General features: G+C 42.9%; 1 protein-coding gene across 29 annotated transcripts in view; it reads left to right on the forward strand.

Annotated features, from left to right (window-relative positions):
• Positions 1 to 25,576, forward strand: part of CELF2 (CUGBP Elav-like family member 2) — an 872,927-nt gene that overhangs the window by 741,950 nt on the left and 105,401 nt on the right. For all 29 annotated transcript variants that reach the window (XM_063709875.1, XM_055352300.2, XM_055352297.2 and 26 more), the window contains one exon: positions 7,716 to 7,798. In XM_063709875.1, the coding sequence (XP_063565945.1) occupies positions 7,716 to 7,798 (83 nt within the window). The remainder of the gene's footprint in view (positions 1 to 7,715; positions 7,799 to 25,576) is intronic.

The raw sequence follows: 25,576 nt of genomic DNA on the forward strand, positions 1-25,576 counted from the left end.
TGTAGAAAGTGAAAGTAGGGGGTCCTGCCAGGGCCAAAGCCAGTGACTGAGAGTTGAAACCGTAGTGCATGGCAGATTTGCTTGAGCACAAAATGCCCCACTTAGATCCACAGCCTTTGGACTCTGGAAAAAAAAAAAAAAGTATTAAATTCTTCTCCAAGTGGCTAAGATTGAGGGAGAAAATAGATGGCAAGGGGAATCAAGTATGAGGAGTGTGTCCTCTTTTGACTTAAACTGGCTTGCATGCTACTGACTTGACAAGAAGCCAAGATCCCAGTTGCAGTTCGACTTGTGTGAAGCAGGCACCTGCTTTGCTTGCAAATGCACATACAAAAGAGAGCTTCATTCACAGGAAAAAAAAATAGCGGGTTCACTAATTTAGCCTTCCAGGGCCTTCGTCCCTTGATCCGTCAGCCCCTTGGAATTCAAAGGCAGCCTGTAAAGGAATTTCCTATTTACAACATGATGACTTTTTTGATGTCCTGAATTCGAATATAACTCGAGTTGAAGTTGTCTGCTAGGGCTATTGCTTTGTTGTTTAATAAAAAAAAGAAAAAAAATATATAGGACTCAGTCATCAGATGATCAGTCTGGGGCTGCTTTCAAGTGTTTATGTGCTTAGATTTAGAAAACAAAGCGGGTTTTCATATATGTAAGATGTCGAATGGCCTTGAAGACGTGGACAGGCCCATCTTGACCCTGGGGCAGAGTCCACTTAGGGAGGGAGACAGCTGTTCTCATGCCCAACCCCATAAGCTCCGAAACTGAAATACTTTTTATTTGACCAGCTTTGCCGCAGAATTGCAGGAAACCATTTTTCACTTTGTCTCTTTAGCCCTCGAGTTGTATAGTTATTTCGTATTCCAGAAAATGCTCCACAGTTCCCCATAATAAGATATTACTGAAGGGTGGTATCAGAAAAAGAATTAGCAGTTGGAACTAGAACTTTCCAGAAAGCTCCCTCCTGCCATGGTAGAGAACACCTTACACAGGGGAGTTTCTCCTCGCTTCAGGCGGGTAGCTGCAGAAGAGTCATGAGGAATGCCTCCCTGAAACCAGCCTTGCTACGTGGGGTCAGCTCCTGCCTTTGGCATTGTGACTCGTTGGCATGTGATCTGAAGTTCCTGCCCTGCAGCTGAGGAGCCACTGTTTCAATAATTAAAAACAACTCAAGTCACTGTCCTCCTGCCTTGTATTTGATCATTGCAATTTGCATGTATGTATCACAATACCACATGTACCCCATAAATATGTACAAAGATTATGTGTCAATAAAAAAAATTAAAATCCCAATTTTTAAAAAGAAAACATGAAAGTAATTTTTAAAACTGCATCAGCCATGCTCAGTGGCTCATGCCTGTAATCGTAGCACTTTGGGAGGCCAAGGCAGGAGGACCACTTGAGACAAGGAGTTTGAGAAGCCTGAGCTATGTAGCAAGACCCAGTCTCTACTAAATAATTTAAAAATTAGCCTGATGTAGTGGCACATGCCTGCAGTCCTGGATAGTCAGCAGCCTACAGTGGAGAAGATGACTTTAGCTCAGGAGTTCGAAGTTAAAGTGAACTATGATTGCACCACTGCACTCTAACCTGGGGAACAGAGTGAGATCCTGTCTCTTAAAACAAAAATTGCCTTGTCCATATATTAGAGTCAAGGGATTTAAAGAAAACCACCTTTTTAAAACAGTGTCTCAGAGCATCAAACCTTGGTTTAGAAACCTTGGAGGAAGTTTCTTTAATGAGTATGGTGTCAATTTTCTTAAGGGCAGAATGAGTTTTAAAATCTGACCTCATATCATTGTCTGGAGTGGTGTCTACATTACCTCCACACTGAAAAATATAAATAACGTTGTTGCTCTTTGATTCACAGCAAACCATGATATAAACTGGTTATCTTTATATATCAGTACATTTTTTTTCCTGTGAGTATTATTACCCAGAGTTTCCAAGTAAAGATTTTCAAGGGAAACAGCTGTGGTTTGAAAAGGTTTGTGATAATCCAGATGGTTTCTTTGAGGATAAATCTACTTGATCATTTAAAATTAAAGTCTTTCAGTACAGTTGAGTGTTTCTTTATGATTTTAAATACACTACTGTGTGTGAGTGAGTGAGAGTGTGTGTGTATGTGTGAGAGAGTGTGTGTGAGAGTGTGTGTAACTACCATTGGCCTTTGGGGCTTTATCTTTGGAAACAGCAAAAATCTCATACCAGTGTCTCAAATTATCTAACAGTTAAGCAGGCAAAATACCTGAGGGAACTCTTCATGACAGCAGAAACTATTAGTGAAAAAATATAGCGAGACACCAGCTACCCTGTGTGGAGTATGTCACACTCAGCCTCTCTGGGAATTGCCACTCTCCACTTCTGATCCATGATGGCATAATCATAGCTCACAATTATAATACTGATTACAGATTGCTTTCCAAGCTGAACATATGCAACTGTATTGCTAAACTTACCAATTTCAGGGAATCTGGGCGTCAAAAGCGTCCACATCCCCGCAGCAGGCCCCTGGGGAGGTAGGCAGGGTGACAGCTGGGAAATGGGGAACCAGAGCTTTCCATACCTGTCTCCTTCCCTCAGTGTCCAGGATCTTCTTGCTGCTTCATGGCTGCCCCGAGATGCTCCCTGTGAGGCCCCCCTGGGCCTGCCTTCACAGACAATGCTCTGTGCCCCTGGACCTTTCTTCTGTGCTTTTTCTGTCTTGCGTTCCTTTCCTAAGGGCCCTGCTAGATGTTGACAGTGAACAGCAGAATCACAGTGATGTGTTAGTGGCCAGTAAGATCTAGTGTATTTCCCCTCTAAGTTACAGAGAATCAGCACAGTCTTTTTGTAGTCAACAGAAGAAGTCATCACTAGTGGGACTGCTAGGCTCTGTATGGACCTAAGACTGTGATATTTGGTTCTGGGCTCACCTCTCCCGAGTTTTCCATTGGACCTGATGGACCTGTGAATTTTAAAAGTCCTGGTGAGGAGTCGTGGGAGGTGCTTGTTAAACTGGCACATGAAGAAGGATGGTGTTTTTTTGTGTTTTGGGTTTTTTTTTTTTTTTTTGCTTCAAGGACCAAAGCTTTTATTATTACAATGAATTGTTGAGGTCACTGAAACAAGGGATATCCTGAAGTCACCCGGGCATGGAACACCATGTTTGTCTTTTCTGACTAGGCCACGCCACTGGCAGAAGCTCCTGAATGAGTAGATAAGCAGTGGCATGAATCGTCCCATGTAGGTGCTTATTAGATAGTGTCAAATGAGCAAAGTGGAAATAGGTGAAGAAGCAGAAATTACCAGCATTAAGCAGCAATGGGAGGGTTGAGACCTGCAGAAGCAGCTGGTTCATCAGACTGCTTCAGCCTGTGCTGATCCCCAGAGCCCCCTGGCCGGTCACCTCTAACATGGAGCGAGGCCTCTCACTCCACTCCATGGACAGTAGGGAAGGTGGGATTCCAGGAATGAATTCTGAAGCCCAAGGGACTGTCCCCTCTGATGCATGGTGCAACCACTGACCATCAAAGAGCCAGCCCCTGGGTGTTGTAGATGTGTGACTACCCCTTACACCGATGTTGGAAACAGAGCCTGCAGGGGAGGAGGCTTGCCCCTGAATCAGACTGCTGAGCCATCTGGTGCTGCAGCTGACCTGGAGAGGAATCCAGTACATTTCAGACCTGAGTTACAGCTGGCGTGGGGAAATCTAGGAGACAGGTGGTTCCCTTAACAGCTGTATATTTGGTTAGGGCTGACAAGAAAGAAAATTTCATCCTTGTTGAGCCTTCGTGGTTTTTCAGGGATCTGTAGTAGCTCCTTGACCTTTTGCCATAATAATTGTCATTTCAGGGAAAATGATGATATTTCTCTCTTTGTTGAAATGTTGTCTGCAGGTGGGTAATCTAATATTTTACAGGAGCATATTAAGTGATAGGTGGATAAAAAGACTATGGTTGTTAACTAGGAGAAACTCACAGAAAGTCTTTCAAACACATTCCAGTATCTGGAAAGGTACACACTACAGTCCTGCTGGGGAAAAACACTAATTGCTGTATCTAAGCTGACTGTTTCAATTTGGAGGTCTGTATTCATCCTGCAAATTTTAATAAAACTTAACCAAGCACTGTACTTGTTAAGTGAACCATTATGAGTGCTGAACGAAGCATAAGACTTCCTTTAGTCTAATAGAAGTAAAGAATGCTTTTGACCCTTTTTCTTTTTTGGTCCTGAATGAAACACTTTGGCTGCATATCCACCTAGTTTTGTGGGGGGATATTAAGCAGACCTGGTTTTTACTTACTGATGAGACTAGGCCGGGCACAGTAGCTCATGCTTATAGTCTAAGGGCTTTGGGAGGCCGAGGCGGGAGGACCACTTGAGGCCAGGAGTCCAAGACCAGCCTGGGCAACATAGTGGGACCCCTATCTCTACAAAAATGTAAAAAGTAGTCAGGCATGGTAGCACATACCTGTAGTCCCAGGTACTCAGGGAAGGGGCAGGAGAACCGCTTGAGCCAAGGAGTTCAAGGCTGCAGTGAGCTATGATCACACCACTGCATTCCAGCCAGGACAACAGAGTGACATCCTGTCTCAAAAATAAATAAATTTTTTAATGATGAAACTAACTAAGGTACTGAGGAAGTAAGATATTTCCCCACGGTAAGTCATTCAGAAACTAAATGTGAAAAACCAAAAGAAGCCTCTGGGGTTAGTATTCCCAGTCTCCTTGTCTGCCCAGGATCCCACATTTGTGTAAGTTGCTAATTGCACAAGGGTATCCTACTGAGGCCGTGAATAGAGTAGAAATCCAGGCTGGGATGGGCTTATCAAGCCATGGACTGTGGCAAGGAGCTACGCCCACCTGGAGATGGGATCCCCTCTTGGAATCAGCACAAAGGCTCCAGGCTTCCCTGCCAAACGCGGCGCCTGTGGAGCTGTGCTGGGGCTCAGCTCTTGGGTCGGACAGATGAACGGTAAGGCACATTAGCAGTGTTACCTACAATATCCTCCTGTGTGTCACACTGGAACTAGAGCTTCTCTTGGCATGATGTTAAAGAATACCTGTTTAGGTGAGTGTACACTTTTAACTGAAACATTTAAGAACTATGCATAGTTGGAAGAGGATCTGTAGTGATAAGTGACTGACTTCACCGTACTAGTTGTAAAGGCAGAGTGGACCTTGGATGAAACTAGAAAGCATTTGAGATCTTGGGGATCTTCCCATCTCCCCTTCTGTATGTTTGAGTCCTTTCTTCCTTCCTTTCTCCTATTCACCTGCCATCCCACCCTGCTTAGATACCAGCTTCGATCTGTCCCTTTCTGAAAAACAAAAACCACCCACCTTCTTTTCACTAAGAACTTTGTTCAAGAGGAAGACCCTCTAAAGTAGCTAAAATCACACTAAGCTGTAATAACTAGCAACAATTAAATGTCTCCTTCCTCAAGGGTCATGTTTTAGTATGTAAATAGCAGAAGGACTACACCTTCCTAGAGGACTCTCAGGCAGCGAGCCATGGCAGGGATTTTGCTTGGGTGTCTGAGGCAGGAGTGCTCCCTTTATCCCTGAGACCACTGTATGTTGGTCAAAGCTCTCCACAGCTGGCTCACACAGAAATGCACACAATTCACTCCGTTTACGTCATCATTGTTCCTTGTCGCTTTTATCTTAGCGTTTTTTAATTCTCTATTTTCATTTTCCCTGTCATACCATTGGTCTTCCAGGCCAACCTAAACTCTTCGTTCTTGGCTGCGGCGTGGCCAAACTGGCATCGGTTTTTCATCTCCTGAACTTACTCTTTCGTAATTTCCTTTATTTCAGCCAGTAAACGGCTGCATCCCTAAATCTTCTTTTTTAAAACATCTCATTCCCAAAACTTACCTGCCTGAAAGTATCAGATTCTGCTTTTTTTTTTTTAACTGTGGTTATTAAATGAGGTGGTAATTCAGAACTTCCCCATTGCTTCCTTATCCAGAAGCTAATGCCATAAGCCCAGGACAGGGAAAGGAGAAGTCCCTGAGACTGTGTTTGCTAGAAGCTTTAGTAAGGCTTGTCCTGTTTTTCTTTGTATACCAAGCCTGATGAGGCATGGTTGGTGTTTTTCTTCTAAAAATGGTTACTGGAAGCTGGGATGTTAGTTTCCTTTTGGAAATTATTCCTTGGCATGAAGCAATTCGTATGGCTTTTCTGGGGCTTACATCACGCCAGTGAAGCTGAACTCACTACTGAAGTTGATCGGTTCAGTAAAAAATCTACCATCAAGAAGCAGAGCCAAGTGGATTCTGGTCAAAGAACTCAAAATAGCTGAAATAAGATGCTCGTGAAAATGGTCAGTCTCTTCAGCTTGATTCTTTAAAGAAATGTCATAATGTTCAGTTCCCTTCATTCAAGTGATACATTTGAAGGGTTTCTGATCTTTGGATGCATGGAGTTTTTCAAATGCCAAGATGCTATGGTCATAGTCTACCTTGTCCAAAAGGCAAAGGTTTTGTATATATTGACTGTCAGTAGACTCTAACTGAATCAAGTGTAAAATGACAAGGTTTCAAATTTCTCTTCCAAACGAGGAAGAATCTTGGATGTCTTTAAGAATCTTGTATGAATGAGATTATACTTTATTTTCCCCCTGAAATGGCAGCACCTCTCAAAGCTCTTCTGGCCCCTGTCTGGCTCCGTGCATTACGTTCCTTTAATAAAGCCAAAATAAAATACATACAGTCTTGGTGAGTGCATCACTTTACTTTTTTTCCTCAACCACTTACCAAAGACAGCCCAGATCAAAGGTTAGCATCTTTGTTTCTTAAATTTCAAGTTTTTGTCCTACCCTCTTTTCCCAAACTGATTGTGCTGAGAAACTATATTGATGAACAAATAGCCAATATCTTTATCTACAAGTTGAAGAACGTGCAAGCCCTCCTCCAGGATGCAGAAGGAATGGTCTAGGATTTCCGTACCGTTTTCTTTGGTGGAGGAGGTTGGCTGGAAAAAGGATATATGCTGGCCTGCGCGGAAGGGCCGGGGACTCCCACAGGCTCTTGGAAAGGAGGAATCAAAATGTTGCCAGTTTGTATGCCACAGCCATATATGTAATGCAAGGGCCAGAGCCCAGTAACATCTGTTTGGGCATGTACCCATCTGTATTGTAGCTTAATTTCTAAACCAGTTAAAATACAGTCTTCCATATTGGCAGATGAGTATTGAGGGTCATATGTACAGAACTTTGCATCATGTAATGTGGTGGAGATAAAGAAGAATGCACTATCCCAGGTTTTAAGAAGCTTATAATCCAGTTGTCTGAAGCTTTGAGTTTAGAAAGTCTTTCAAAAACCTGACGTTCTGGAGATACGCTTTAAGAAAATTATAATTAATGTAAGCTTGTGCTGCTGTTATTGTGATTAAATGCTTCTCTTCACGTGGGTGCTGTAACACAGGTCCCATTCACATCTCACCCATTCCTCCACCACCTCCCACCCTCGTTCTTGAATAGCTGTATTCCAGAGAGGTGAGGCACAGAGTCAGGAATTGATCTCCAACGTGGGTAAAGCTAATAAATATGATTTAGGATGAAAAGGTACTGTGTAAATGCTTGAGATGTTGTTATTGCTGTTCTCATATGCTTTATTATTTTTAAATTGTGCATCCTTTTAAGTAGATTGTTTGTTCGCCACAGTCTCCATTATATCTAAGCAAAGCATTCACAGAAATTTCTAAAACCTTTTCATTTCTCTCTGTAGGTTGTTGTTTCGTAACATTTTATACAAGAAAAGCTGCACTTGAGGCCCAGAATGCACTGCACAATATTAAAACTTTACCTGGGGTGAGTCGGTTTACTTTTGTACCAGAATCACTTTATTGCTTGAAAATGGTCCTTTCAACTGAAGGTTCTAGTTATGGGCTCTTAGTGCCAAAAATGACTTTGGTCTTTTGAGGAGTGTGTGCTGACCCCCCGGTTCCCTGCAGCAGCCACACCAGCTGGCCAGCCCATAAAGGAGCGCTGGCATTAACACTGACGGGAAGCATTCTCAAATAGTGCATCCCCTGGTTAGAAAATCAGAGTGACCCCACTGGGCAGCCACGGCTGCCAAAGAGTATTGGGTGGGCTAAGATTTTAAAAGGGGAAAAAAAAAAAAACCAACACACACAAGAGAAGCAAATGGAAAAGAAAAAGCTTTTATTCACCAGGAGCTCCTTTTCAAATTTTGTCTTTAGATTTTCTTTTGAAAGGACAAAATGTACCCTTTACAGCCATAATATTAAGCCTCCTAATGGTTTCTAAACAGTCAATGGTGGTTAACAAAGTCAGTGTTTTAATACCCAATTTGTGGCTTCATGTTGATATAGGACAGAAAATACAAAGCTTACCATTTTTTTCTCCATTTCCTTGCCAGTAATATTTGATAGTTGGCACAATTCACCAGAAATGAACTGATGTTGCATGTAGGAACACCAGAATACAGTTTTTCTAAAGGATTTTGTGGCACTTTTATGTATTTCATGCTATTAATTTCCTGATGCTGTTTGAATGTTTTCCCCATTGACCCAAATATCAGTGATGAGTTCATAATGACATGCATTTGTTATAATGAAGCACCTGTGGTAACCAGTGCAAGGATAATGATTTATTGAAACCTAGTTTGATAAGAATAAAAGAAAGATAAGATAATGTCCCTAATGTTTTCAGGGTATAATTCTACCTTTGTGTCTTTTATTTGTCTCTGAACGCATACACAAACACCTCTGTGTATATACACATTCACACATGCACACATAACCATTGAACCACCACAGGCCCCCAGAAAAGATAGCATTTGTACGATTCATCCTAGACTCGTTCACAGTACAAGATCGTAGTGGCAAAAAGCTCAGCAAAAGATTTTCACAACATGAGGTTCTTCATCACCCAAAAGTCATAAATTAAGAACCTTGATTTTGAATCATACTACTTTGGTATTCCCCTTTGTATGTGAGGAAATCAAAGAATAGAAGGTTCGAAAAAGCAAGTGTGTGGTCCCACAATGGTCCTGCCCAGTTTCACTGCTTCTCTCTGAAACTGCTAAGGTGGTTCTTAGTAAAGCTGTTTTTATTGAGTCTAAGTGCTTCACTCAGTGACTTTAAAAAAATAGTGTTATTTTATCTGCATTCTTCATGTAAGTGGACTTTTTTTTAACACAGATTCTAGGAGATTGCAGTGTTGGGTCACATTGTGGAATGAACAAGCCAAGGCAAATATTTACTGACTCAGCCAATAATAGATGAAAATCATTGTTATTTCCCAGGCTCCTAATCAAACCCAAAGACCACTTTGTATTTCTTCTTTTAAAAACAAATGCTTTCTAGTAATGAGCATGCCGAATCCCTTCTAGGTGTGTTTTTTAAAATTACTTGAGACAGTGAACTGTTGTTAATTTAGCATTTAAGGTATAGTGTAGTTTGATGCCAAGTCACATCATATTGTAAATGAATGCAGAGCTTGGTGAATATGTATTTATCCCTCTACTAGAAATACAGCTCCCAGCATGCGATCTTCATAGTCGAGGGTGCGCTCAAGAAACCCAGAGTGAATATGATGAATGGGGCATGTTGAAATGCATAAAAGCCACTTATGAGTATGCTTCTGTTTGGGATTCTTACACTGACTCTTAGAAAACAACATGTTTCATATTTTTTAAATATTGTACGTGTGTTACTTCTTTTCTTCCTAAAAATTCTGCATGTAGAATTCAGGGGAGGTGATGTTACAGACCCACTGTCAAGGACAATAATTTGGGAGCTGGAAAAGTTGGTCGGTGGATTATTTTTGGTTTTCTCCTTATCTAGTTTCATATGCCCAATTACTTGAGGCAGGTTGAAGGAATTTGAAAAGTCAGATCTGATTTGTAAGGCTGATAGCCTTTCCAGTGCACACACTTGCTACATTTGCTATTCCAAATATGGTAAATGAGGAGAGAGTTTCACATCTTGCATTTATGTACAGCTTCGTCCAGTACACATTACCCTTAACAGCTATAGGAAAAACATGAAAGTGTTTTCCTTTTAGCTGTGTGAGTCTTTGGTGGACAGAAAGAAATGGGACCAGACATAAAAGATTAATGCATATTCTTGGAAGAAAAAATATTACAGGGTGCCTTGCTGTTTGATTACAAGCCTTGAAATTAGTCAACATTTCCATAATTCTAAACCAATATACACCTGTTTTCCCACTGTGATGTGAAGGCACAACTTAATTTAACAGAGACCCTGCTGTGCTAAATCTCTCATTAAATACCAAGTGAGTTCGGTAATTTAAAGTTGTACACTACTCTTTTAACTGGTTGCCTTCATATTATGAAATTAATAAGAAATTAATGATGCACTTTGCCATATGCCTTCAATTTCTTTCTGAATAAAACTAAAAGGGATAAAGAAAAAATACATCACTAGCTGACACTTTAAAGCTTTTCTGGTTGTAATCATTTTCCTGTGGATAAAATCCATTAAAAAGTCACTTGCTGCCTTTTTTCTAAAGTGTCCAAAACTTTCGATTTAAAACAAGATCATATAATGCTAGGGTTTTTTCCTATGTGATTTTCTTTTGCAGTTGATGTTTTGTTTCATAAGGAACTTTTATTATACGGCCAAGCTTGATTGATGTTTGGAGTTTGCTTTCCTCTGTATGCGCCATCTTTCTTTCTTGAGGGAAACAAAGAACTTGGTTAGTTAGGAAGCAGAAACAAGTTGATAGGATGGTCTGTTGTGCAATCGAATGTGTCTGCCATAAGATTTTGATTTAAAGGCACCCTCGTTTACATGTCATGAATGAATTTTAGAAACCCTTTACATGGGGCTGGAGAAACGACTCCCAGATTGAGGTGACGGATCAGGGCTCTTACGGAGCAGTGCAAAATCATTGAAGACACGTTTCTCAAACTTGCCTCTTACTGGGTAACCAAAGAAGACGCTCTGTTTTACATCCCCTGAAATTCTCAACCTAAACCCTAGAAATACAATGGCAGTCATAAAGGAAGCAAATTCAACAGCTCAACACAGAGCAAGGGATGAGAGTCTGGGAGTCCTTCCCTTGGTTTGATCACACATCTCCTCTAGAAGTGGTTGCTGGATGCTCCAGCAACAGAAGAAATTTTAGGTACAGTGCCTCATTAGTTACTGACATTTCATGAGATGAATCCCAAATGATCATGGAGTGCCTACAGTGTGCCTAGCTCTAAGCTAGATATTGGCAGGAAGTAGCAGGGAGGGAGCCCAAGGGGGCCTCTAGCTAATCTAGCTAGAAGGGTGGACAGTAGACAGGTAGTTAATACTTACATGGTTCATGCTTTCACGCTTTTCTGCTGCAGAATACCCATTCCACCACACACACACGTCCTTGAGATGCCTAGTAAGTAGAGCCTTTGTAGCCTGAAGATAACACTGTGAGTGTATCTGCACAGGCTGGGCTACCTGAGAAGCTGTTGGATTTGGTGCCTTATTAGGCTGACTTTTCCCACTGCTGGGCCATTTATGGTTTTGGACTAATTTTGGTTGTGCCTGCTTTGATGATATGTCAATTTGGGGTTAAAGGTAGCATCCCTTCTTGAGGGTTTTATCTAGGCACAACCTAACTGGTAGTTTGTTCAGTAGAAATGTCATTATCTACCATTGTGTTTCCCAGAGGGACATCTTTGTCAAGGCAACTTGCAAGATTTTCATTTTGTTTTTTGTTGACCTAATTTAGCTCAATTAAAAAATAAAGTAAAATAGAGACTTACCTGAGGCCCAGAAAAACTACCAAGATCTTTTCAATAATCAGATGTCAGGGCCAAATATCCTTGTGCCGGTGTCAGCACCATGCTGGGTGTCATTCTCTTTCCAAGGTCTTAACACATATTGTCTCTGGTAATAAGGCTTTTGGATTGAAATCCACAGCAGTATCATTAGAGCATTCACTGTATAAATTAATTTAATTAAGGATGTAATAACAGAGAGGAATACAGTTTTGAGAAACCTCTTAAATTTTAACAGCAAGGAAGAAGCTGCGGAATCTAAATGTCTTGTAAAATATTAATTGCAAATTTCTTCCAGACATCTCTGAATATGCCTTACCCATTTCTTTTTAGAATCACCACCAGTTTTATTAAGTGCAGTTTATATTAAGGAGTTATTGCCCTAAGAGAACATTTGTTTAGAGTGCTCCATTTTAGCAGCAGCATGCCGAAAGATGCTTTACGATAACCCATGCAAGGTGAGCGAGGACTGCCGGATATCTGCGGTAGAAAAACAAATGAGCCTGATCCAATCGGAGGAGGCAGGAAGGGAAATGGCCTCCTGGGACAAGTGTGTTCACCCAGGTGGAGTGAATGGGCCCCTTCCTGGCCTGCCCTGGAAGAGATAATGGACCAGTGTGGGTAGGCACCTTCCTCCCAAGCAGGCTTCACTCTGCTCGCCATGGAGTTGGCCTCTGTGTTCTTTCCTAGTGGAGTGCTGCAGTTTCTCTCTTCAGCAAAAAAGCTTGACTCTCACTGGGGCCAAATTTCATTTGCCCATTTTAATGCATTTGGAGGTGTTCATTTTCTTTGAACCACCTCTCCTACTTAGTGATAGGTATTAATGCCTTTGTTCTCAGAGCCATGATTATCATCATTTTATCATTGTCATCATCATTATTATTTTTGCCATAAAATCTCTCAAACCTCATCTCACTATGTCAGAGAAATTTCTCCTGAAACCATCCCATTGGAATCAAAGCCTAACTGGGCCAAGTTAGAGTATTTTTTTCTCAGATGCCTTTGGTTTAAAATTATCATGGAAAACAACCGAAACATCTGTATGAACAGGTTTGAGTCCTCGAAGTCTTGTGCCATGCGGGGCACACAAAACGTTGATGCATTTCTTTATTCAGCAACCATGTATTGAACGTTTATTGTTTGCCAGGCACTGTTCTAGATACCAGGGAATACTGTAGTAGCAGCCATGCCCTTTATAACCAAATCACCAAACCACAAAGCCTGCCACCATGCTTACACGTGGTATGTGTTTAGTAAGTAGCTCTTACATATTGAATGCCCGAATAAGTCAGTTTTTATAATGAAATATTTCCAAAGGCCTACAGTTTTATTTTCTAAAAAAAGATAATTATGCCTAAAAATATTTCACATGTTCCAAAATATAAAATGAATGTAGATATGTTATCACATGTATGTGTGTTTAGTGATACAAATTGTTTCATAGACACAGATCTATATATGTGTATGTCTATGTGCCCATAAACATACCTTCCACACGTACACCTGTGGATGTCAGTCCAAATAAATGCAGGAAGATGGAACTTAAAGTCCTCCCCGTTCTCTGTGCAGCCTGCTGGCATAGTCTCAATTACTTTGTAGCGAACTTTCTTATTTGAGGCTTCACCAACGATCTCAGTTCCTTGGTATAATTATAATTCTTTGTTTATGGGTGCTTTGAGTCCGGATCATGGCAGATTCATGGTGCGTGTTAGAGAGGGTGCTTGAGAAATGGCCGTGCAATGATGGTGAGCTCTGCTTCCCAGCATCCTCACAGTCAGGGCTGAGCGGGGCACTGCCTGAGGAGCTTCCTGAGCCATGAGGAAACATGCCTCAAAAGGCACTGTGTCTGCCTCCTCATTTGTGTAGGTGTGAACTCTCCTTGTGGAGCACCCCAGCATACAAACGTGTGGAACATACACGTATTCCACACATGTATTCTGCTGTGGAATGTGTCAGTCAGGACATCCATTTGGTGCAGATGCTTCAGATTTACATTTGCAGAATTTGGCCTGGGCTGAGAAATTCGGCCTCATGGGACTGCCTAGGAGGAGCCATTTCCCTGCCATGTGTGTTTTCAGATAATACTCAAATCTCATACAAATAAAAGCCAAACAAACAAAATAAGGACTTTGTTTCTCTTGGAGATGACTTTTTAAGGACTGTGACAGAGAGTAGCAGGGGGAGCTCCGGAGGAGTCCTTGAGGGTGCAGAAGCTCCCTTCCCCCTGCAGGAGTCACAGAAGTATGAAAGGGGTAGGGGCAGAGTGTAGACCCAGCCCCAAGTCGGGCTCAGCCAGGTGCAACATGATGGCTCCCAGCTGAGCGGTATAGACCCAGGAGAGGATATCGGAGGATGGAAGGAAATCCTGGGCCCAGTGAGTTCCATTCTGCAGGCCCAGGCCCCAGGGCAATGGGAAAGTATATTTTAATGCTTAATAAAAGGCCATTACAAATTGTCTATTTCACCCGCCATAAAGTTTTACACACTACCTAAATAGCAGGTTGTTTTGCTTTTGGCTGGCAGTCTGTTGATTCAGTAAGGTTGATGGGCAGTTATTTACGTATGGCTTTGATTAAAATAAAAAACTAGTTATTTTTAAAGCATGGCCTACTCGGTATAAGGAATTGTACGAGAGAAAATGTATGAGCATTCTTCAGCGGTGCAAAGTTGAAAATGCCAGCACAGGATTACAATAGGGAATAGCCACACCATTTTTGGCCTCAGAACCCAGTGGAAGGCAATGTTTAGTTTTGCAAACAACGTAGTCTCAGCTATATCCCTAATTTATAGGACTGTTGCCAGGGCTTGTGTGAGAGAGTATGTTAACGCGCTGGTACTGGTGCCTGATCAGATTTGCAAAAGTGCCTTGTGTCATTGCTTGAGGGATACTGGTATCTCATTAGTATCTTGTGAGGGGATGGTAGGATGGTACAATGGCAAAATGAAGCCATAGTTAGATTTCAGAGATAATCATTTCTCTACGACAGCCCAAGATTAAACTGGGAATATGCAGTTCACTTACGTCGACCTTAGTTCCCAAAAGGTTGATAGGATTTCAAAAGAAGATTGTGGGGGAGGCGGGGGATCCATGAATTTGATTAAAGGTCTGCGTGGAATTACAGAGGAAGGAGGTGAGCTATGATAATCAAATGATGAAAGGAGAAGTTTGATACACACCTAGAAAATTGTCCAAATTGTGTCATTAATGAATAGGGTTTCCATGAGAACTCATCTCTGAGAATATCATACCTGGCTGGACAGATCTTTAATCTTTGACATCAGCTGAGCGTAACTCAGGAGATGATGTCCAGGTGAAGTGTGCTCGTGAGTTCGGAGCCTGGAGCTTTAGGCCACACAAAAAGCATACAGCATGGGTAGATGTGGAGAGAGTTCTCCCAGGAACACCAAGGTTCTTCCCCCACACACTAGGAAATAGGGAATGGCTGAGCTGGGGAGAGCCAAGGCCAGGATCAGAGGGAGTCAGGGCTCTGCCGGATATGGTCTGGTTTGTGCAGGGAAGCGCACTGGACACTTACAGGAGGGCGGTGTGGGGAGGGAAAGAAGTTTCATCTGTCCCTCTGCTCGTTTCAACCATAAATGGTCATAGCATCCAGGTGCCTGGGAAGTCTCATTAGTAGTATGACATAAGCTGTTGAAGTTGGTTTGATAATGAAGGAATATTTCAGGCCCGTACCCTCACCGCTCTCACCGCCCGCCAGCCACAGAGATGAAAGAATAAACGGTAAACAGTGCGTGTGCAGATCGCAGAAAGGGACACTGTGACAAAGGCTCTCTTTCATGGTCTTCATTGTTCCTGCCTGTCATTACTTCCCATTAACACTCAAAACACACATTTGTGCTGCCATCCCCTCCTCCTCAAGCCTTAAAAACGCTTGCAATGCCCTCTGTACTTGATCTGCAAAACAAAAATGGTTGGACTGAGTGGCTCTTTCCAATCTTGCAAAACTCTTTGCTGTCCCTGCATTGTCTGTGGTCATGTCCTATTTAACGAAAATCTCTACACTGTGACTTAACTTGGTTCTGTGATGGGTTAGTCATTTTTAGAGTACTTCACGTAGACAAACGTGGATTATTCAAGCTTTGACTATACCCTTTGAGATTGTCTGGGCATCTGCTTTCCTCTCTGGTTGAGAACCAACAGGGAGCTTAGTACTCATAATTTTTCCACCGGGAAATGGAGAAAAGAAAGGGCAAGGGGATGGACTCGAACGAGTCAGTTTATTTCCTTGTTTACAGCCCTGGTTTGACAAGAAAGGGTATTTAACCTAATGAGGTTTCAGGATTATTGGTGGATTTTTTTATCTATTTGATTCCTGTCCTCAGCTAACATGGGTAAGTGACTCCTCTGTGTTTGTAAATGGCTTTATAGGGTTGTTTATTTGTTATCCCTTCTAAGAATATTTCAGGTGATGTATCGATAGCATTCACCTTGTTACACTGAGGACATCTCTGAAGTGCCAGAGATTAAATTAACTTCTCTGACCTCCCTAAGCAAAGCAGTGATGGAACTGGAATTAGAAGTCATCATTTCAGGACTCCCCAGTTGGGTTGGCCTCGGGGTGGTGGATTTAGGTGTCATGCTCACTGCATTGTAGGGCGGAATGGGTGTGGCTTAAGAGGCCAGCACAGCACAACGGGAACAGTCACCGTGAAGGAAGTAGCTCCTCTTTATGGGTTGCCATGGGGAGGCTCCATGGCTGTGGTTTAATTTCCACAACTCCACAGGACATCTGTTGTATACCCTGTTTTACTGACAAGGAAGCTGAAACTCAAAGAAGATGAGTAACTTGTTTGGGGTTAAACAGCTGGCACCTGACTTTACAGGCAGTTGGGTAGAAGCAGTATGTCTGGACTCTAAGCCAAGGAACTTTCCATTCTGCTGTGTGTTGGTGCAGGCTTGCCGGTCCTGGCAAGTGGTCCTGGCAGGTGGAGGGCCTCAGAAGGACCACATTTGCCCCTTTGGCACTGTCACAAGACAAATCTAAATCCTCAGTCCCGCCCCACTGCTGGAGCTCGTCATAGATGTGGAACAGCAGGACCATGGCAGTTCTGGCTGTGTCAGATGGCATGGACCTGCTGACAGGGTGCAGCAGCATGAACCTAGAAGTCAGCTGGGTAGGCAGTGGCCACACACACACACACACACACACACACACACACACACACACACACACACACACGAGCTGGCCCTGCCACGGCAGGGGCATCAGGGCACCTGGCTGCGGCTGTGCACAAGATGGGAAGCCATGTTCCCTTGCACAGGTCCTGAAAAACATTCAGCGAGCGAGGCAAGGTATTTGCTAGAGACTTTTGGGTGTGAAGTTACTAACACGGAGCTTTCTAAGAGGAAGTGATAGATCAAAGACAGTCGTCACTGTAAGAGGTACTGCTTTGCGAAAGTGATTATAAATGCACCATCTTTCTTCAGCAGCATCATCGCATTGACATTCATGTTATTAGGGTGCATTTCTTTATCTGCATCCACAGGCCTTCAGTCCCAATCCACAATCTGCATTTTAATGCCCAGCTCCTTCCAGCTGTCCTCGCCATTGCTCTGCTTCCGTGTTCCACAGACAGGGGAAGGGCAAGTATGGAGGCTCACCCTGGAAGAGTGAGCAGGACTCTGTTACCTGCAACCCCAAGCTTTAGGCAGCAGGACAAGAGGCCGAGGTTGTGAAACAAACGGAAACGTCAACCTGCCTGCCATCATCACACCCTCCTGCCCTGAAAACTCCTGGAGGCCTTTAGAAAGGAACTGTTCTACCCTGTTGTTTTACTAACGAGGAAGTGATGGTCCAAGCAGTCAAGTCTGCATAACCATCTAAGCTTCTGAATCTGCTGCTGCCGACAAGGGGCCAGACTCACCACCACAAACCAGGGCACTGAGAGGTAGAACCAGGCAGCCCACGCCACAGATGGCACAGCAGGATGAACACAGCCCCATGAGACAGCGCTGCTGCTCTCCGCATCACGGCAAAGTCAAGGCAAAGGAGGACGGGTGCCAGGGGTGCCTCTGCATGAAGTGCTGGAAGCTTGGACGTTCCTAGGCCAGTTAGGATCAAAGGCTGAGCACTGGCCAGGATATTAGGGCCAGTTCTGGGTTGGCTCTGTCTAGCCATCACATTGTGGTTTTTGCTGTTATCTGCTGTTAGATTCGGCCGGAATCTAAATGATAGATGTATCATGAGGTGGAAGCTCAGGCTACCTCTATCTTAGTTACAACAGTCAGAGCTCATGATGTCATGGTGGCCTCTGGCAGCTTGGGTTAGACCAGGTAGTTATTTGCCATCTCTAGGCTGGCACTTTCTACAGCACTGTCACGCATCAGGGACGAGGGTACCGAGTGAGAGCAAAGGATAGGCTCCTGCAAACTCATCTCCTCTCCTGGAGGCTTAACTGAGTGACTGTGGGTCGCTGGGTGTATTTTAATCTGTGACATTCCACACTTTGTGTACTCACCAGCACATACACAGTGTTATTGTTTCCTCAGAAGAGTGTGTATTTAAATACATGCCAGGAAACTGTGCAGGTATTTCACGTTAAGTAGCATATGGGGCTCAGTGTAGTCAAGAAGTCACAGGGATTAGGAAAGAGAAAATGAATTGCTGTCATTGTATATATGTTATATGCTTAGTAAATGTCAGAACAGTAGTCACAGAACCTCAGGATGTTTCTAGCATATTTTGGCTTATAAATGTTTTGTCTACATAATGGATATCTATCAGTAGCTTTCAGAATTCAAGTAATTTTAATGAAATAACACTAAATGTTCAAGTATTAAAAGTAGTAGTAACAGTTAACAGCTATTGAGTGTTTACTGTGTCCTCAGAACTATGCCAAGAACTTTATGTATACTTGATCTCACATAAAAAAAAAATAAGGTAGTAATTTGTCTTCCTTACCTGTTTGCCTTTTCAACTAGAAGCCTATTGTTCTACATTCAAGAAAGTGAAAGTGGCTACACCTCTTAGAGAACATTTCTTTAATGATACATCAATTAGTATCTTTTATGGGTAATAATTTACCTATTTTAACTAGATACAAGTATGATAAGAAAGAGACCTTTCAGTTAACTGAAGCTAAGCTCATCCTGTCTTCCTTACATTGCTAATATCTGACTTATGATTTACTAATATTTGTAAGGTGTCATTTAAGTAGGTGTGGAAGCATTAGCCTAGATTTTGACTAGTTCTTTGGTGTCTTCTGCAGCTCATAGAGGCACTATAATCACAACCCCCACCCGTGCCCCTCGCCAAAAAAAAAAAAAAAAAAAAGCCTTGGAACCACCATTTTATCATTTGAGAATCTCAGTCACTGAGTTAACCTGAGTCACTCCTAAGGCAGAGTTACCAAGATTTTAAAAACTCTGCAGGTCACTGACAAAAACTAAATATCATCAGTAAGGAAAATACTTAAGAGAGACTCAAAAGCCCAGGAAATCCTGTAGCTGATTTCAGTCGGCTCTCGTTTCTTTGAATGTTATGTGGGTCAACAGAGGAAGAAAGGACCTGTGCAGGAAAGTAGGCCAGATGGAAGTATAGATCACAGACCCTAGAAGCATGTCCTGTCCAAGCTCCTCACTTGATAGATGAGGAAGCTGGAGCCCAGGAAGGTGGGAGGACAGGTGAGATGCTGAAGGTCACACCAGTCAGTGCTGGGGTGAGTACAGATCACATCTCCTAACTCCAAGCCTGTTGCTCTTTTCAGCAAACCATGCCCCCATGATTTCTCTGCAAGATTATGCCAAGCATGTCACCTTAAAGAATCAGAAATCCAGAATCCAAATTTCCAGTCTGTGTGTAGCATTTCATTCCATGACCTGAGGCTGTTGAACTTGGTGTTTTCTTTTTCTCATTTCCATTCTCTGGGAAAGACCCAGAAACCTAATAAGATTCTTCCTGGCCATCTACCCAAAATGATATGTGCAGTAGATGAACTTATAAAGAACCGATGAAGACAAAGGAAAGCGGTCCTTTGTACTTCCGCCCATTTGCATATTAAACCAGGGCAGTGATTCTCAGCCTCAGCTGCACAGGAATAGAATCCCTCGGGAGCTTTTAAAACTATGTATGCCCGGGCCACACTACAGCCAAATAAGACTCGCTTGGGATGAGAGTCTGGCATCAGTATTTTTTTTTTTTTTTTTTTTTGAGACAGTCTCGCTCTGTTGGCTGGAGTGCAGTGGCGCAATCTTGGCTCACTGCAACCTCCACCTCCCAGGTTCATATGATTCTCCTGCCTCAGCCTCCCAAGTAGCTGGGATTATAGGCATGTGCCACCACATCCAGCTAAGTTTTATATTTTTAGCAGAGACAGGGTTTTGCCATGTTGGCCAGGCTAGTCTTGAACTCCTAACCTCAAGTGATCCACCCACCTCAGCCTCTCAAAGAGCTGGGATTACAGGCCTGAGCCACCATGCCCAGCCTAGTATTTTTACAGCTCCCCAAATGATTCCAGTGTGCAGGCAAGTTTTAGAACTTCTGTTAAGAGAATGAACCATCATTGACCCCAAGGGCTAGGTGGTGGTGACATAACTTGTTTTCGTCTTCCGCTGTTCATCTAGATGTACAGGCACTCACTCTGACCTGCTCATCATCTTCCCACAGGTACACTGGAGTCTTGGTACTCAAGCAGCAGTCACGTCATCTGAGAAAGTGTTAGAAGTGCAGCCTTGCAGGCCCTCCCCCAGGACCTGCATTTGAACTAGATCCCTGGGTCTTACACGTTCACACAGAAATAATCATGTGAGGTGACAGATACATTAACTAGCTTGATTGTGATCATCATTTCACAGTGCGTCTGTGTGTCAGAACATCACTCTGAAAAAATTTTTTTTAATTGAAGATACTGAATCCTGGGTGACATGGATACATAGCGAAGTTTGAGAAGTGCTGTTCTGTAGAACCGGTCCTCTCCGATGCTCTTTCCCTGGGAGTCCCTCACAGGGTGCACTGTAGGGCAACCCCGTCTGTGTGTGCACACACACTTCTCACAAGTGCTGGGTTGCTGTGTTCCCTCATCTGAGTACCAAAGTCAAGAGAGATCCTCTGGAGAGGCTGCCACCCTCCCTGTTTCCTTCCAGACATTCTGAAGGTGGGGTGGAGTAGGGCAGCCTGACTATGGAGGACAGGAGGTGAGAAAGTAAACGGAGATGTGAGGACGTGCTGGGTTTTCCAGCATCCTTGAATGAGCAACTGGGTTTTTCCCTCCCAACCATCCTCTAAATTGTGGGAAATCTCTGAGTGGGACTTACATAGAATTAATGTGTGTCAGACTGTAAGGGGATGAATGGAAATGCTGCTATTTTAAGCACAGTTTTTCTGGCCAGAACAAGCTAATTCTAAAGCATGAGGAACAATTTTCTGCCACAAAGAGTTAATCTGTAATACTCAGCAGCTCATTTCCACCTTGCAGAAAGCATTGGAGTGTAGAGTCCTGCTGTTTCATCATTCACGGACTCGAAATTAGTTACCAGGAAAGCAAAGCATTTATTACCCTGTGTCTCTTGCTATCCGCAGCTTGAGAGACTTTTGCTGACAAAGAAAATTTAACTACCACATGAATGCTAGAGTGGAATATACTATTGCATGATGAGGGATGCTGGGTCTATGTACGTTTTTGCAATTTGGGAGGCTTAAAAAGAATGTCATCTGCCCTGAACAGTGTAAGATTTCCCCTTGAGTGAGTTCTGAGTTCTTGTTTTTCATTCTTCCTTCTTGTGAATCTGGAGAAGTTTTTCACATTGTGGGTTATTCCTAATTATTGTAGCTACAACAGACATCCTGGATTGTAGTCTGTAAGGACAAAATCATTTGTTGCTGCATAAAACCTGAACTTAACCATGGTCAGCGTTTGCCTAAATGAGCAGCTGCTGCTTATTAGACCAGCATCAAAGAGTGAGCTGCAGTTGGGCGACCAAATAAGAAACAAAGTGATTAGGAGATCCTTGTGGAACAGGAAGCAGAGTGGGGCAAGACAAGAGAGAGCATATACCCAGAGGAGGAGACAAGTTGGGGTATCATATCTGCTTGATGGGGTGTCAGCCCTGAGGAGAGAAGGGGATCCGGAAGGAGTATGTGGGCTGGAAGATAAAAAGGACCAGGGTTCCTGCAGAACTTACAGAAGCACACACATTGTGTCCATTTTGCTCATTGCAACCAAATGATTAACTCTTCAGAAAAAAAAAAAAATCCTGTTTACTTAGTTTGTATATGGTTGCTATCTTTCTTTCTTTTTTTTTTTTTTTCAAAAAGGCAAGAAACGTTTACTCTTTGATAGAGGAGACAGCTTTCCAAACAACAGGACTCAGTAAAGACAGCATGAGGTCAGCTGAACCTGAACCTGTCTCTTCTTTTTCCCCTCTCTTCTCTCCTTTTTACCTGCAGTGCACTCAAAGGCAAAAAAAATAAAAAATAAAAAAAAAATTAAAATCTTTCATCATCTCAATATTACATAAAAATTGTGTTCGAAAGAGAAAACCAAATTTTACCTTTGCATTCATGTATTATTAGTGTTAAGAACCACCCCCCCCATCTTTTTTTTTATTATACTTTAAGTTTTAGGGTACATGTGCACAACGTGCAGGTTTGTTACTTATGTATACATGTGCCATGTTGGTGTGCTGCACCCATTAACTCATCAGTTAACATTTTAACATTAGGTATATCTCCTAATGCTATCCCTCCCCTCTCCCCCGACCCCATAACAGGCCCTGGTGTGTGATGTTCCCTTTCCTGTGTCCATGTGTTCTCATTGTTCAGTTCCCACCTATGAGTGCTATCTTTCATTCTCACATTCCTGTACTCATTTCTGTTGTTTCAGTATCTGATTAGAGCTGAATTAATATAGTTGGGGCTAAAAAATAGCTTCTATCTCTCAGTGACACATTTTTGGAGACTCATAAGCCTCATTGTTTTCTCATCAGTGACAACTGTGTCTCTGATTCAGATGACTCGAGTCTCCTTCACCCGTGATCTTGGGGGAAAAAAATAGAAGTGAGTAACTCACACAGCCACAGGACCAAGTGACCACAATCACAGCAGCCAGTCATTAGTGGAAATGAGCTCTGGACTCAGTCCAGTTGACGAATGGTAAAATCTATGGCTCGGAAAGAAGGGAAAGAGCAGTGCTGAAGATGTTTCAGTTCTTGGGGTGATCTTTGTAGCTCCTCCTGAGATGTGCCTTGATGATGTTGGCTAAGTGCGTGGTACTGATTTCAAGGACACACCACGCTATATTTTTACATAATCTGCTTCAGAGGAGATAGCCCACATTCATGGATAGGAGATGGCCCACATTCATGGATGGGAGAAGAAAAATGGCAGAGCATGCTGCATATGTGGCGGGACTGTCATGAGGCTGTCAGAGTCAATTGTGCCAGGTTCCCAATTCCCAGAGCAGCATCCCGGAGTCTTGTTTAGTCATGATCTTCAGCCTCTTGACAGCATTTGGTTAATAGACACTATAGCTTGGACTCCTTGGATGTGTTCATAGGCATTTTATCTTGACTCTGTTCTCTAAACATGGCACACTCTGTAAGTTTCATTGTATTGTGGCTATTAAACATGTCCACTGTACATTAAGATTTACTGGGAAAGAAAACCTACCTAGAATTCAGTAAAATTCTAACTAATGAAAGAGTAAATACACCAGCTGTTCAGGCCCAACACTGATTTTTGAAAGGGCAGATTGGGCCTGGGCTACAGCTCAGAATGTTGAAGAGGCTGGATTGGAGCAGAGCTGAGGGAAAAAGAGAAAAAGACACCTTACGCCATGGGCTTTCACACATGCAGGAGAAACAAACACTTTCTCCTAAGTTACAGGAACTTGGGTGTACTTTTTCAGAGACTGCAAGTAAAGGGTGTGATCAAGTGCTGCCCTTTAAACACTGACATGCCCCAAGTTCTGTTTTCACTGCTTTCTTCTCATGCCACGTGATTTCTTTAGGTCCCAGTGATCCCAGGCTTCCGCTACCTCTACAGGCTGCTGCCAGCCAAATGTTTATCTGAAAATCGGACTTCTCTGCTAAACCCCAGACTTAGATATCCAGTATCTGCTATTGAACAGATCCATTCAAATGGTCTACAGGAAATTCCAGTACTAAAATTACTATTAACCAGGTCTTCCTCCTGTATTGCCCATCTTAAGTGAATTGGTGGACCAGCCAAAGCCAAACGCAAGAAATGGTCTTCGTCATCTCTTCTTCCTACATACATTTCACCTTTCTAACCCCCAACCTCCAACAGTGAAGATACCGGGATGCTACCTTAATGGCACCTCTAGAATTCCTCCGTCTTTATCAAGCTGGGACTCACCAGTTGTCATTAGGGGTAATAAAGGCACAGCAAGGGTGAGGGGATTTGGGAGGTTATCCCTGTAATCCCCATGCTTCCTAGTATTCTAGATGCTCTCTAGAATGGGAGAGGTGGGGGTACCAGAGTTATACATCACCCCCCACACCCACAGGCATATGTGAACATTGCTGCGTCTTGTATCAGAAAAATCAGATGTGACTGCTGAGTTTAAAGGGTGAGATCCACGCTCTATACTGTGCCCCTACCTTTTTCTTCAGCTTCTGGGACATTTTTGCTCATATGCTGTGTCCCAGCTGTATGATACCACACACACATTTGGTGTCTTATCCTGGGAAGATAGAGGTGAACATTGCTTCATTGTAATTTACTGTGTCACGTGGTTCAATTTATCCTGTCACCTGCTGTTCTTCATTCCCCTCCATTGCTGACGTCTCAGCCGCTCCTGTTCTGAGCTCCAAACTCCTTGAGAGGGAACATTGTCAGAGCCCGGCTTAACACCTCACACCATAGATAGTGCTCAACAAATGTTTGTTGAATAGATGAACTCTGAAGAACAGCTTTTATTCAAGTTTTGGCCAGGCGCGGTGGCTCACGCCTGTAATCCCAGGACTTTGGGAGGCCGAGGCGGGTGGATCACGAGGTCAGGAGATCGAGACCATCCTAGCTAACACGGTGAAACCCCATCTCTACTAAAAATACAAAAAATTAGCCAGACGAGGTGGCGGGCACCTGTAGTCCCAGCTAATCAGGAGGTTGAGGCAGGAGAATGGCGTGAACCCACGGGGCGGAGCCTGCCGTGAGCCGAGATCGTGCCACTGCACTCCAGCCTGGGCGACAGTGAGACTCCATCTCAAAAAAAAAAAAAAAAAAAAAAATTCAAGTTCTTTACAAACTGGTGGGTGGGGGTGAGAGGAGAGAGGGAGATCTTGATCCCCTCATCGCCATCGCAATCCTTTCCATCAGGTAGATCCGCCCTCCACAGACAACAAACGCAGTAGAGACGGGAAGCCCTGCAGAGTTAAAAAGGCACTTTTTACTCTAATTATAATCCTTAACTGAATGAAGAAGAGGGTTGACAATCCCTACGTCACTTTACATTTTACTGTGTACTTTCATATGTATTTTCTTATTCAGTCCTCACAGTGATGCAGTGAGTTTTCTGGTACAATCCCTGCTTCAAACATGAGTTTACCAAGTTTTAACGAGGTCAAGCAACTTGACTCACATACTTGAAATTGGCAGAGTCAGCATTCAAACTCAGACCTTACGCTTCTGTGATGTTCTTTCCACTAACAAAAAACAAAGCAAACATAAAGACAAAAACAAAACAAACATAAAGACAAAAAAACAAAGCAAACATGAAGAGGCAAGCTTCGCAAGTCCCCATTAAATGCTACATTTCCACAGTTGTTAGAAATTATGAAAGTAGAAGCTATGTCACCACAGGCCAAGTGCTGTCAATAAAGGGTTCTTGCTTTACTCCTTAACATAAAATCTCTC

Source organism: Gorilla gorilla, chromosome 8, assembly GCF_029281585.2.
Source record: "Gorilla gorilla gorilla isolate KB3781 chromosome 8, NHGRI_mGorGor1-v2.1_pri, whole genome shotgun sequence".
NCBI classification, from domain to species: Eukaryota; Metazoa; Chordata; class Mammalia; order Primates; family Hominidae; genus Gorilla; species Gorilla gorilla.